The sequence below is a fragment of the Phycomyces blakesleeanus genome (assembly GCF_001638985.1).
Source record: "Phycomyces blakesleeanus NRRL 1555(-) unplaced genomic scaffold PHYBLscaffold_8, whole genome shotgun sequence".
NCBI classification, from domain to species: Eukaryota; Fungi; Mucoromycota; class Mucoromycetes; order Mucorales; family Phycomycetaceae; genus Phycomyces; species Phycomyces blakesleeanus.
The window spans coordinates 1,414,053-1,428,923 of record NW_017265141.1 but is presented as its reverse complement, the minus strand read 5'-3'; the positions used below and the strand labels follow the sequence as shown (position 1 = coordinate 1,428,923).

The window sequence follows — 14,871 nt, the reverse complement described above, 5'->3', positions numbered from 1 at the left end:
AGATTGAATTCTTATTGAACTTTCCAATACGATATACACCGTAAGAAGAATACCTATTATATTTAAAGAGAAAATGAACGCGGTTTTGTAATATATGCAACACAATTGAGTGATGGATTTTTTTAAGCTTTCTCAAAGGCAAAGGCTTGGAAGCATATATTTAACAAACGTTTAATAAATTGAATGATATTTTGAATAAGTATATCTGCTCAATGCATTGATATTCTCTTTCTGTGGTGTAAAGGCAACTTCCAAGACCTTTCTTTTTTTTCTCTTATGGATTTCGCCTACTCAAGTATCGCTTTATTGCATTATTTTCCTCGAATACTCGTTTGACCTGATTCAATTGGTAAATAACGTCCGATTTTTTTTTTTAAAAAAAATCATCTAATAGCATTCTCTTGACGGTGGATTCGCTTTTGAAACCATTTATTTATTTATTATTATTTTTTAAAAGAAAGAACACATGTACAGATATATATATGTAGGTAGATAGATAACAGAGGGTAGAAGAGAAAGGTGGTTAAGGATAAAAAAAAGTAAGAAAAAAAGGTTGGAGGAGATACATACATGAATACATACATAATATAAGAAAACAACAAGGAAGCAGAACAGTACAGTACAGAACAGTGTAGAGCAAAGCAAATTATTAGGAAATATAATAAACGTAAAAGCAAAGAAGATGGACAAAAAGAAGACAATAATATAGTGTTGTAGTGTAAGAAAGATGTACAAAAGATGAAGAAATCAAGAAATCAAGATAGAGAGATAGGAGGGAATTATGGATACTCAGAGTGTGAATCTGATATCTCTCCAAGGTGTATTTCTTGAAATGCCATCTTCAAATGCAATTCGACAAGTTTGCTTTGATGCATTCCAATATTCAATTAGCCCTATGTACATGTATAAGTTTCAAGTATGATATTATTATCTGCTACTACCACTACTACCACTACTGCTGCTGCTTTTTACTAACCTCTTGCTGCTTCTGCCCCATTCCAATGTATAGATACTTGTCGTCCAATCTTCATTTCTACCATCATACTATCAACAAATGATTGTTTTTCTTTTTTCCTTTTCTCTTGAGACTTCTAAACAAGATACATTCCCACACATACACACAGAGAGAGAGAGAAAAGAATTGATGAGTTTACCCAATTCAAATCTTTCTATATATATATCTTACTGGATCATGTTGACTGCAATACACATCATAAATTATGTGACCATCGTCTTCTGTAATTCGCCGAAGCATCGTCGCTCCTGCTTCCTTTGCACAGGTAGCATGGAAAGAACGACAACAACGTTCACTACAGCATTGTGTACATGCTCCTTCAGGAATACGACAATATTGACAAACCTATTGATGATTTGTAAGTCAATAAAAGAATAATACTCATGTACATATCTCTATATATCCTTTTTACCAATCTCCATCGGGCATTAGGAATATCCTTGACTCCATTTATTACGTTTGTACCATCTTGTAGCATATCTGGATAAGTATCAGGTATAACTTCTGCACACAGTCTGTGCACAGGGTTGCCTTCGACAGTGGCCATATCAGTAGGTTCATCACTAGAGCAAAGCACGCACTACACAAATATAAGTCCCAAAAAGAAAAAGAAAATAAGGACAAAACTCTATATATGTTACCTTTTGAGATGTTTGATTGGAATTGATTGTTGTGATTTGTTTCTTATTTTTCGGTTTTGTTTTCTTTTTTGACATAATATTTTTGTTAATCCGACTCTTTGGTTCTCTACGGGATGTTTGTACTTGTTCTTGAAGTTGCTGTTTTGGTTGTTGATTATGCTTATATTGATTCTGGTACTGATCTTTATCTCCATTATCATCATCAACAACATTATATTCATCTTCAGGTTGTTGCTGTCTTTGGTGCTCTTCCAAGACTGACACATCAATCATAACGCTGTCGTTGATACAATTGCATGCCTTTGCCTGCTTCCCGATCTCTAGCCATGAGTCGATAGCAAAGTTCACACTTTCAGCACAGTTGAAGCCAAGATTGTAGCCCGAGTGATATCCAAACGGAAATGTGATCATAAATTCACCCTCATGCTGAACACATCTGTGTACAGGTATGGCGTGATGAGCCAGTACTTTGGGTGAGGCTATAAATGTCTTGTGGCGCAGGAATTCATGACAAGCCTTGTGTTGTTGAAAAAATATATCTAATGATAATGATGATTATTAGTATTATTATTATTAGTATTTGTTTCAAAACCCAAAGAAAAAAAAAAGTAATAATAATAGCAATGATTTACTGCTATTGCTGCTATTGCTGCTATTGCTGCTGCTGCTGCTACTACTTTGGTAAAATGATACTTTTCCATTCCTATTCCTATTCTTATTCCTTTTGTGGGTTCATATGATACTTTACTTTGCATTACACCTTCAAACTTTTTGCTGTGTGTAGTAGGGATAGAGTACCATTGTTTAGGTGCACCAACGTGAAGGTAGTTGATCGAATAAAGATCCATGTCCTACACAAATAAAGTTTGTTTGTTTGTTTTTTTGTTTTGTTTTGATTTGATTTCTTCTTCTTCTTTTAGGTGTGGTCAGATACTAACTATAATCTTACACAAAGTAACATAAAAGATATTACTTGTTCCTTTAAGAAATCAATAGTAAAAAAAAATGGAAGCAAGAACTCGTACCTCTACATGCCAGGCAAAAGTAGACTTCCACATTCCAAAGTACAAGTAAGGTGTATTGACACCAGGCAAGGTAACTCCCAGACGATTTAATAGATTGTCCAGTTTGTTAACATTCCAAGAGCTAACAGACGTATCAAATAAAGCTAACAAGAATATATCCCAAGTAAATATAAAGTTGGATAAATATTTATATAAGAAAAGAAGAGAAAAACTTACTGCCAACCATATCGGCTCCATACATTGGTTGGGTAAATGTAAGATTTCTCCAGTATTCACGTTCGAGTTCTTTGCAGTAATTAACATCGTATTTCTCAGGATTGAGACAGTTGGAATCAAAGTCGAGTGGGACAGGTTTTGTTGATTCGGCTAGACTGATTTCTTCTGCAAGGATTTGACGTTTATTTTTTAATATTGATGATATTGATGATGATAGTAACGACGGTTTGGTTGTCGGTCCAGAGTTGGTGGGCGTCTTTGGTGATGGAGGTGGAGAGTTTAAGTGGGTGGGTTGTGTGTGAGTACTATTGATAGTATTGCTACTTTTTTTACTACGACTACTGACAGCTGACTTTCGCTTTGATCGTGTCTATAAAACAAGGTGTGACAAGAATGTCCAAAGGATCACAAATGTCAATTTGACTTACATTGGCGAATGGAGCAGGAGCATTTACTATATGTGCATGTATATTAGGTATATAAGATATTTAAAGGAGCTTAATTATTTTTTTTTGGTTAAATAAAACCAGATTCTAAAAGTAAGGCTGCATAGAAAAGAAAGACTAATGGGCTTGTGATATTTATTTATTTATAAATATTTACCTATTTCTTGTGTGGGGATCTTCTTCTTGCGTGGTTGGGTAACCGGGACAACAGATGTACGATCGGCTCCAATGTCGGGCAATCTGTGCTCTGTCTTTTCGCACAGCGCATGCCATTGATTCAAGGTGTATGGCCGTCGTTTCTCTACGTTGGTCTGTGTGTAAACACCTTGACTTCCAATGATATGTTGAATCTAAAATGGTAAGATAAAATACAGTACACATTTATACACCACACGCACACAGACACAGACAATGTCGTACCAGCTGTCAGTTGTTGTTATTATTATTGATATAGTTAATTATTAATTAATATTTATATACTATTACTATTACTATTACTGCTGCTGCTACTGCTACTACTGCTACTACTGCTATTATTTACTATTGATTCTTTCTTTCTTTTGTATCTAAAATGGCTTTATTCATTCTTCTTCTTCTTCTTTATTTAGTGATTATTAATTACTATAATAGAATAGAATAATAATAAAAAAGAAATTATGGCTTACAATTGGGTTTTGGACCCGGACTCGTTCAAGGCCTTGGCTAATGTCAGGTAGATTGTCCTTCCTAAATAGACATATCAACATTGACTAAATATAATGGCAAATTGTTTCTTCTTCTTCTTCTTCTTTGTTGTTGTTATTGTGTGAGGGTGGGAGTAAATGTATTATATATATATAAATGCCAATGTATAATGAACACAATGAACATTTCCATTTCAATTGACATTTTACATGTGAATGGAAATGGAAATGTGTATATATATATAAATGTTCGTTCATTCGTTCATTGGTCGATTCATTCAGTTCGAATCTATAGTATTATTATCATTTATTATTACCATTCCTTGGGAGGAATCACCTTGACTATTCCTGATAGCTTTCCGTAGCTGTCTATGGCTTCCATAAATGCTTTAAAGTCTTTGAATTGTTCCATGGTTGGACGGAAGACAGGGATCGCTCCGCCATTGTCCTTTATTATTATTATAGTTTTTTTTTGAAGAGGTAAAATGACCTCGATTAGAATGTTTATTTATATATATATATGTGTGTGTGTGTGTTTTTTTTTTAAAAAAGAATTTATCTTGTAATAAAAAAAAAATAAAAATAATAGTTTGTTGTAACAGTTGGGAGGCTTCGTTTTACAGAAATATTCAAGACAATAGGAAATAATTTCTATATATCTATCTATAGGTATTTGTGAAGATACTATACTTGGTCATAGTATTCTGTCGGTTTAATATCTTTTAATGACATATCTGTCTGTCTGTCTGTCTGTCTGTCTCTGTCTAGCTTGAAAGTAACGGAAATCGAAATGTCTTTATATATTGTATATATTGTATATAATATGTGTATAATGAAGAGTAAGATAAAGGCAAAGGTAGAAGAGGTAGAGGAAAAGAAGTAAAGGAAAAGAGGAAGAGAGAAAGAGAGAACTTGTTAATATAAATAAATATATATATAAAATATATATATTTAATGCTGAATCGAAAAAAAAAAAATATCAAACCTCGAATGTAAAACCTTCAAGTCTTTATAGTGGAAAATAAATAAATTAATAATAAAAATAAAAAAAATGGGTGTGACGCTTTTTTTTTTTTTTTTTTTTTGCTCTTTTTCTTTTCTTTCTTTCTTTTCTTCCTTTTGTCTTTCTATATAAATGAACAAAAGATATAGTAGTTTTTGTACCTTTTTTTTGTTTTTATTTTATAAAGAAAGAAAGAAACATTTTTAATAATAAAAATAATAATAATATGTATTCTTTGTATCTTTATATATCTGAAAGCCACATTTGCCATCTATGGATTCATTGTTTCCCTTGCGGTGATTTCATACATACATATATATATACAAATGTATGTATATATGTATGTATTTTGAGTCCAATGTTCTATAGTATTTGTACTAATTATGATTGTAGTCACTAGTCTCAATAACCATTAAGTAACCAGAATATAGTGATTACAATTCTCAAGAAAAAAAAAGAAAGAAAATAGAACCATTTGTGAATCAATAAATGATTGGGGCATATTAATCATCAATTCTTTCAAAAATAAAATTGATCCTTTTTTATTTATTTATTTATTTATTTATTTATTTATATATAGTTTCAATCAATATTGTTTCATTTGATTTGATTTCATTATAAATATACAACAAATAGAAAAAGCAAACCAGTGCCAGTCATGTGGTCTGTCCTGTCGTGTTGTCATTCAAAATGAGAAGGAGGGGGTATTCAGTGTTTACAGATTTCAATTCGATATTTAACAGGTTGTTCATAGTCGCAGTAACAACAGCAGTAACAACAAGATCAGCCAAATAATTATCAGCCCACAACTTATCATTGCAGTCAACCTCTTATTCTTCTTTGCTTTTGAAATCTCCCTTTTTCTCTCCCGTTAAAAAGAAATAATAATTAGATAAATAGATTATTAATTGGTTCAATTTTTTATATATATATATATGTATTTCGACAATATTTACAAGGCACAAGAAGATTTTTATATTCTTTTTTCTTTAAAGACAACAACCAAATGGCATGTGGAAAATCTCACCTTGAATACCATTTGTACAACCCTCACCCTCGGAATTTCGTTTTGGGTTATTCTGTGTCTAGATCGGCAAGATGACTCTTCCGGACGTTACTCAAGAAAATATCGGATTCCAACCACCTTTGTTTAATTTTATATTTATATTTTATTTCAACCAACCAACCAACCAACCAACCAATCTACTGCTTCTCTCTCTCTCTCTCTCTCTCTTTCATTGTATAAATCAAATCTCAATTGAAATACCCTTTTCTTTGAAATAATTAATAATAAAACACACTCGTTGAACAACTTTTTTTTTTTTGAAAAATTATTTTCTTTCTTTATATGATATTTAGCTATTTTTTTTTTAAAAAAAATGTACAGATATATATATATATATATATAATTAAAAAATAATCAATAGAAACAGAAATATCGTCTTTTTAACCGAGTTAGACTACCAACAACGATTTTCAGGCTATCCATTACAGCCGCACAAAGACAACCCGCAAAAAATAACAAGCCAGGCACGGCAACCACAGAGATTTGGCCTAGCATCAAATCAATCTCTTCTTGAGTCGTTTCCCAGCAGAGAAATTCATACTTTAGACTTATACACATCCTAGGCGGCACAACGATGTAGAAGGCCAGCCGAAGACCAGTGAACGGGATAGTAAGCCATATGTAATTTTTCAAGTTGGCCTTTTGAGCTGGAGATAGCTCTGATTGGTCTGCCTGATCTGATTGGTCGATAATCTCTTGAAAGCCGGCTTCTTTGTTTGTATCAAAAGGCGTCGGTTTTATCCTTGCACTTTCGTCTGCACTTGTAGCCATTTGGTCTACTTTAATCGGACCGTGACTGGTGACTGTTCTGGTTACATGCTTTCTTCTGTACTTTGTAATAGTATAGGTATATCTATTCTTATTCTTGTTATCCCTGTCATTATTTCTGTCGGTGGCGTTGGATGCACCAAGAGGTGTTTCGGTGGGTGGGAATCGGTAGGCAGTAATCGTCCGAGTAGTATTGTATCTTATATGACTTGCTAAACCAGTCTGCTGGCCTGGGCTGGTATTCGACACATAAATCAGGACTGTGAATGTTCTGGTTGGGGCTTCGGGAACCCTGCTTTTGACCAGAGTAGGCTTTGGATGGTTATCATCGTGCTGGTCATCCAGACCAAAGGTTGACCAGACGGGCTTGAAAACAGGTTTGAAAACCGATGGTTTGGTGCCTGCGATCCCCAAAGTGGGGCGGTCTGAGCCTGGCCTGTTTTTGGTATACGAAATCCCTTTCAAAGATCCCAAGGCGCGTGTCAAGGGAGAAAAAGAGCTGGGAAGATAAAGATCAACACCCTGGTAAGTGTAGCTGATGAATATTGTCGCAAGAGCAAACGTTATAAAGATACCAGTAAGTGGTAGCATCCTTTATTCTTCTTCTTTTATATATTTATATTTATATATATTGGTATTACTTTTCTAATAGTAATATTAACCAACAACAAGTAAAGAGAGAGCGGGAGAAAGAGAGTGCCAATCAATCAATCAATCAATCAATCAAGAAAAATAATATGATTGCGGAAAGAGAAGCATATCAATAAAATTTAAAGCAAATAGCACAAAATCATTTTCCCCTTTTCATAAGCCAAATATATATATGTGTGTATAAAACCTTGCTCTAAGAGAAACATCAAGCCTTTTGTTCCAAGAGTCTCATATTACCCTTGTAGCTTGACGGTGATTACCAATGTATATATATATGATGTAAATCAGAATACCCATATCAAATGCTAAACAAATATTTATATCTAATACTCAATCATCAAAAGCTTTGTACGATCCATGCCAAATAATAATGATACTGTCATGTTGAAATGGCAAGGGATCCTTTTATTCTTCTTCTTAAATATATATGTGTGTGACTGCATGATTGCAATATATCAAAAAAAAAAAAAGCAAGAAAAGATCGAGTCCAAAAATTAGAATATAGTGACTTGAAGTGACAACTCCCTTCCTTTCTTCTTCTTCTTTAAAGTAAATTGAACTGTGCCATCCACAAAAGAATGCTATACGTAGACAGGGTCTATAAGGCACACTCAAAAAGAATGAAAAGGTAAGATTACGAAAGATATGAGCGCTACTTCCTTGAATACTCCACCAGCCAAACCTTCCAGTCTTCCGGCTTATTGGTTTATTTCACTTACATTTTGTTACATCTAGAGAACATACTGTAGTCTTGACCAAAGCCCAAGGTAGATTTAATGCGGTGAACTAACTCGTCCATTTGGAGAAAGATAACAATGAACTTTGATAAATAAATAAATAAATAAATAGATGTATAAAGTTACTTGTTTGCATTGAACAATTTCTTCTTTTAAAGACAATATACAGAAAATATTATTTTCAGTAAAGAGCTCATCATTAGCAAAAGATATATTTACAGTCCCTATTGTAAAGTTTTTTTTTTCAATTTTTTCTCATTTTGTATTTATTGGTCCAAATCAATGCAGAATACTAAGCGACTAGGAGTTTCTGTTGTTTTTTATGCTTAAGATAAAGAAAAAAGAAGAAGTCCAAATAGATTATTCTTAAAGGCATCTTATAAATATAACAGCTTTCACACCTATTACCTCTAGAAGAAACGTGTGTGGATTCATAATTGAAATTAAATGTGTTCACTAGGAAAAAGAAAGAAAAAAGATAGATCGAGATATTCTGGGGTGGTCAAAAGAAATGTTCGTTTTTATTAGCAACCAGTGTAAGTACACTTGGGATATCATTTTATTCCATACAAGGCTTTTATTCTATCTTTTTTCTTTAGATCAACTGACCAAAGAAATACCTAAAGAAAAAGAGTGCTAAAAGTAAATTGAAGTTTACAAAAGACGAATTCATACTTCCAGAGAAAGACTAAAATTATATATATGTGTGTGGTCAATTTTGTGTGTTGATATTCGAGAAGAAAAAGCAAAGTGTATGGTCCAGTCCGACTTAAATATCCAATTTCTCCTTCCTTCTCTATAGCTATACGGGAGACTTGAGGGTTGGAATTGGGCTAAAAGAGAACACCATGCTTTGTAGTAATCTATTCCCTCTCTATTAGTTTCAGAATATTATTATTATTGTCGTTTTTCTTTTGGTTAATAAAAGAAGTATGCGAAGAGCAAATTCAAACTTTTATAATCAAGAGCTACATGTATATTCTAGTAGTAGGATATACTTGATAAATACAAGTTAAGATCTTGTACAATTAGACCTGTATTTTCTTTTAAGAAACGATTCCAATCTTTAAGTTCAAAATTACGAAACTTTTAATTGTTACAGCACCAATAGATTAAAAGCACGGCAAAAGAAGCAATCTTGGAAAGAAAGCAACATTTTAGTATTTAATAAACACACAGAGAGAGAGATTAATACCAAGCAATCTTTTCTTCTTTGAAAATACTATTACAATTTTATGGTACTTCTCTTTGTAAAGTATAACTTTCGTTAAAGTAACTGCTTTGTCCCAAGCAATAATCTTTACTTTCAACTTATCGGTATAATCTCATTTCAATAAAACTCAACCTGGAATTCAAAATTCCGCCAACTATTGTATTGTAATGATCCAGATAATATGTCTGTATACTTTTCGCTTTCTACTTGTTGCTAAGTATCGCCTTGAAATATACGGCGTTTACTTCCTAGTAGTTTTTGGGTCTCTTTTATGTCTATTTTTACAAGAAAAATAAAAATATTGTCTCTTATATATTTGGACAAAAAGTGCACAGACCACTTTAGAGTGACCTACAAATCGCCTTTAGAAACTTGTACTCCACTTTGAGAGTTATTACTACACCGATCAATACCGAACCTTTCCTTGCTTCTTTGCTTTACTTTGCTTCACTTTGAAAAAGTCGTATTATATAGTAATTTGATTGAATATTATTAACTGTCTATTCTGCCTTAAAACAGTTACACAAACTCAGTAAAAAGAATATACAGCTATATCACGTTTGCTCTGACGTGGACATCTAAGACTGACAAAAAGCGCAGTCCTAAACTTTAATCGCAGATAAAAAGTTTTTCTGTTACAAATAGAACCCCTCCAACGCGTGTCGTTTGTTTTCTCCTTGAGCAACAACAGTCCCGGTTTCATAGTGAGGCGTCTTTTGCGACCGTTGCAGGGAGATTCTTCCATGCTACAAGCATCGGAAAGTGAAAGTTGTTACTCGCCAGCTCAGTTAATTCTGAGAAGTCGTGGGGCATGGTCTCTTTTCATTTTTGGAAAGACTACTGTGTACATCGCATCGCCAATGTGGAATCATGATGCTGGGGGGAGGGAGGTCTAACCTGTGGTGAGATGTGCTGGCTCTTCACTGCAAACCTGACTGAACTCTTTAACGGCTGACGGTGAAGCTACTGGTAGTCGAATGAGCTGGACCTTATCACCTAGTGGTAAATTCTCTGGCGAGTTCGCACCCACATTACTCGGTGACGAGATGTGGGGCTGGATGAACGGGTGCTTTCCGTTGGTTTGCCACCATTTCAGCACCTCCTTCGCTACCAAGTCAGGTTTACGTCCTGAAGGAGATTGAGCCGCGTAATGCGGGGACAAAGAACTTGGTGTCATGCTTTTTATTCTTTTACTCATGTAAAAGAATATTAAGTGAAATTAAATCAAATAAAATAGTTTCTTTATATATATCTTTAAATAAATAAATAAATAAAGTCTTTCTTAGCTATTGTCAACTTTAATAAAAAAAACACGCTTTTAACCATTTTTTTTTTACTTTATTGAAGAAGTTAATGTTGTAATTAGGAAGTCTCATTTATAGGAAGAAATTAATCTAATTGAATGAATCTGAAGATAAATAAAATAGTATTTGCATACTTTAACGTAGTATTGACAGCCGTCTTTAACTATAGATTCTGTTTTTGCTTATAAAGTGTATAATGATTAAAGTCAGGATAGTTTTTGAGAATACTGATGCCGTGAAATGTATGCCATTAAATTTGGTTAATGAGGATGGACATTGTGAATAGGATGCATTGGAATAAGAGAATGAGAGAAAGAGAAACAAAAAAAAAGGGCGTGGTGAATTGAATAAACAAGCAGATGACTTTATTGTGTTTACAAAGACTGTGCACAAGCGAGCCCTTTTTTTTGTTTTCCAAATTCTTGATGCTCTTATTCGTTATCGCATACACAAACGTACAAGTATTGATAGGTTAAAAGATATGCCCTGTAATATTCTGTATAATAATAATAAAAAAAAGCAATTCGTCAAAGATGTATAGATAATCTGTACAGTCTGTCAAACACTCCAATTGGATTTTTGTTGGCAGGTAAAAACTTGACAATAACACAAGCGAGGGGAAGTAGGGGTTATTTTTCAATATTGTCATTGTTTCTAATCTTTTCATGCACGAACCGATCTGACAGATTTTTATTGTGATAGAAAAAATTGTATAGAAGGATGATTTATTCTCATTTGAAATGAAAAGAAAATGCTAGACAACCGATGTTTTTCACTTACTAAAAGGTCTTTTTTTTTTCTTTCTCTTGCTGCCATAGAGCCTTTGATAGCCTGTCATCAAAGCTATAAAAAAAAGTAACTCAGGAAAGAAAGAAACAAGACATATTCCTTTCACCCTCCTCCTACCCTTAACTCCTACTCCTACTCCTACTCCCTTTAACGCCACAACAGATCCTTCCCTTTCTATTATTACTATTATTATTATTATTATTATTATTATTTGTGGATTTTTTTGGCAAGGGTTTATAGGCTCGAGCAGCTTTATTTTTTTTTAAAAAAAAAGAAAGCTTTGTTAATTATATAAAAGAGGGGGAAGGAAAGAGGAGCTAAAGGGATATGAATGATGCCATGAATCTATAATTTCATTTATACAAGACATCTTCTACCATCAAAGTTTAGGTCAAGGTCAAGGGCCATACGCTCCCTTTTTTTTCTCTTGTAAAAAAAAAGGATATAGATTTAAGCTTTTTTCTTTTTCTTCTCAATCAAACAGATAGTGATAATATCTATAAATGTCAACTTTGGTATCCCTGATTTTGGTGATTGATTTATAAGCCCACACCCACAGTCTTTTAATGCAAGTCTGGTGTGATTGTTTGGGTGCATTATTTTAAGGTTCTTTTTGTGTGTGTGTCTGTGAATGAAGGTATGGTTATGATATCTATTTCCATCTTGTTGAGTAAAGACGACAATATGACAGCGGCTGTAGGTTAATAGAGGCCTTGGATCCCAGAATATTATCATCAAAATCTATCTATTTAAATATTTTGAATAGATGGTAATGATAATGCAAATTGTTCAAATCTCGCTCTTTAATGCTAGATTTTTCTGGTTGAATACAAGACAAAGTACGGAATACATATTGCGATAAAGTTTGTCTGTGTGAATGAGTACAGAAAATACCTTGTTTTAATAGATACCCAAAAATAGGGCTATCTTTTGATTTTGGTTTTTGGTTTGTGATTACAGAAGATTGCTTCTATTGAAATTAATTAATACAAGCAGAAAAGGACTTGTAGAATATAAAAAGGAAATGAAACAAAACAAATACCCATCTAAATAAAAACAACAGATATGATTCTTTTTGGTGAAAAGGGTCGAATGGTCAAATGATTAAACAAGGTTTAGCTTTCAGTGTTTAGTGTTCAATGTTATGATTATGGTAAGGAGAAAGAGGAGGGGAAGTTAGCCGTGTGTCAAAAGGCTATAAAAAGAATCTCAGCGGAAGGGATTCTAGTTTAGTCGCCGAATCCAATTCAAAAAGAAAAGAAAAATGATATTAATAATATAAGTATATTTGTCTGTCTATTTAACAATGTTTTTAAAAAATTAATAGCCATAGTATCAAGAATAACAAGGAATTAATGACAATTGAAGAAAGACTAATTGACACTCATTCACTCATTAACTTGTTTCTTTAATAAATAATAATTCTGCCTGTGTAGTAAAAAGATCATGCATTTTTTATTTTTATTTTTAAGAAAAAAAGTTGCTATATACAAAATAGCTGTACTCTGATTGACTGGTATACCTGCTAATTGAACAAGTCATCAACAAACAAGAAGAAGAGTATTTACATGTCTGTCTGTGTGTCTATAGCTTGGCCTGGTGTTGGATTTTCTCTCCTGATGATTATAAGGTATTTTCCACGTGTAGAACAAATAATTTATATATATAAATGTATTCTTGATTTCTCACAATTGTTAATTTTTATGTATTATTTATTTATTTTATATATATAATTATAGATATATTGTGTTCTCAACATGGTAACACAACAATAAACGAACGAATGAGCAAACGAACTAGCAAGCGTACAAATATAAAAATAAAGATTTGACCAACCAACCAAAAATTATTTATTTATTTATTTATTTATTTATTTTGACTGGTATAAAAGGCTCGTTTAAACTTCATCCCCTCTCCCTTTCGACCCCCTTTCTTTCTATCTGTCTTATTTTCTATTCAATGAAGTTCGCTGCCATCGTCTCTTTCCTCGCTGCCTCTGCTGCCTTTGTCAGTGCTGTTCCCGGCATCTCCATCACTGCTCCTATCCAGAACGTATGTTAAAAACAAAAAACAAAAAACAAAAAACTTTTCTTGGCTATCCAGATCATCAATTTCTTTTTGTTTGTTTCAAGACTTACTATATAACAGTACTGATTTTGCAATAACTAAATAATAATATATATTGTCTACAAATCATAGACTGTCTGGCAGGCTGGTCAGTCCCACATCATCTCCTGGTATGTTTTTTTTTATATATATACACATAAAGAAAGAAACGATATTTAAAAAAAAATTATTTGATAATCCAGGATCCCTACCAACTCCACTGCTACCACCATCACCCAGATTGAGTACAGACACGGTAACTCTGCTGCCCTTACTCTCGTCAGCACCCTCACCACCGCAAACATCCCCGTCTCTGATGGACAGTTTGTCTGGAACATGCCCAACACTACCGTTGCTGATGGTGCCTGTAAGTATTATTCTCTTTAATTCATAAACCATTCCTTGTACAAATATATATATATATATATATATATTTGTAGAGTGAATGTTTTATAAGACGGATTCATGTACTTGTCTGTCAAAATCCATTTATTTACTTTATTTTATTTTTGGAAAATGTATAGGTGTCTTGGTGGTCACAACTGACAAGGGTGACCCCACTTACTCTGGTTACTTTGTCATCCAGGCCGCCACTCCCGGTGCCCCCGATGCTTTCACTTTGACCGGCTCCCCCACTGCCGCTGGTGCCGCCGGTGCCGTCTCCTCTGGTTCTTCCAACGCTGGCTCTTCCAAGGCTGGCTCTGCTCCCTCTGCTTCCGGCTCTGGTGATTCCGCTGCTTCCTCTTCTTCTTCATCTACCAAGTCCTCTGGTGCCTCTGGTCTTAAGGCCGGTGTTGCTGCTGTCATTGGTGCTGTCGGTGCCGCTGCCATGTTGCTTTAAATCCAACAAAAAAAAAGAAAGATAGATAGAAATGATATTACAAGAATTTCATTTTTCATTCTATATTCTACTTTCTACCTTTCTTTAGTCCTCTCTCTCTTTCTCACACACACGCACTTTATTTTGTTCTTCTATCTGTCTATCTATCTACTTACTTATTCTTTTCAATCTTGCCTTGTGATTCTTTAGAAAAGAATCTAGGTAAAAGAGAAAGAAAATAATTTTAATACAGTACATTTCAATACATCTTACACAAAAACATACACCATCTTCTTTTTACCTTTTCTTTACTACTATTTTATTTATTTATTTATTTATTTATATAAAAGAATAATGAACCCAATAAGAACCATTGTGTGTATTATAT

General features: G+C 33.4%; 4 protein-coding genes across 4 annotated transcripts; 1 reads left to right on the top strand and 3 right to left on the bottom strand.

Moving 5' to 3' along the window:
* Positions 1–414: 414 nt before the first annotated feature.
* PHYBLDRAFT_186637 (hypothetical protein) lies at positions 415–4,758 on the bottom strand (the record flags this gene model as incomplete). The annotated part of the gene is made up of 13 exons (XM_018439266.1): positions 415–893; positions 977–1,091; positions 1,187–1,360; positions 1,428–1,595; positions 1,657–2,195; positions 2,405–2,507; positions 2,682–2,824; positions 2,898–3,267; positions 3,326–3,351; positions 3,501–3,693; positions 4,009–4,069; positions 4,344–4,474; positions 4,717–4,758. 13 exons carry the CDS (start codon positions 4,756–4,758, stop codon positions 790–792), a joined length of 2,169 nt encoding a protein of 722 aa, XP_018293118.1. The 3' UTR covers positions 415–789.
* Positions 4,759–6,449: 1,691 nt separating this feature from the next.
* Positions 6,450–8,686, bottom strand: PHYBLDRAFT_167398 (hypothetical protein; the record flags this gene model as incomplete). Its single annotated transcript, XM_018435635.1, has 3 exons — positions 6,450–7,455; positions 8,234–8,334; positions 8,660–8,686. 3 exons carry the CDS (start codon positions 8,684–8,686, stop codon positions 6,450–6,452), a joined length of 1,134 nt encoding a protein of 377 aa, XP_018293117.1.
* Positions 8,687–9,677: 991 nt separating this feature from the next.
* Positions 9,678–10,641, bottom strand: PHYBLDRAFT_167397 (hypothetical protein; the record flags this gene model as incomplete). Its single annotated transcript, XM_018435634.1, has 2 exons — positions 9,678–9,739; positions 10,362–10,641. 2 exons carry the CDS (start codon positions 10,639–10,641, stop codon positions 9,678–9,680), a joined length of 342 nt encoding a protein of 113 aa, XP_018293116.1.
* A 2,863-nt stretch (positions 10,642–13,504) lies between these two features.
* Positions 13,505–14,848, top strand: PHYBLDRAFT_181047 (hypothetical protein). Its single transcript, XM_018438407.1, has 4 exons — positions 13,505–13,609; positions 13,757–13,794; positions 13,867–14,030; positions 14,188–14,848. The coding sequence occupies exons 1-4, from the start codon at positions 13,517–13,519 to the stop codon at positions 14,502–14,504; spliced, it is 612 nt and encodes a 203-aa protein (XP_018293115.1). The 5' UTR covers positions 13,505–13,516; the 3' UTR covers positions 14,505–14,848.
* Positions 14,849–14,871: the final 23 nt, after the last annotated feature.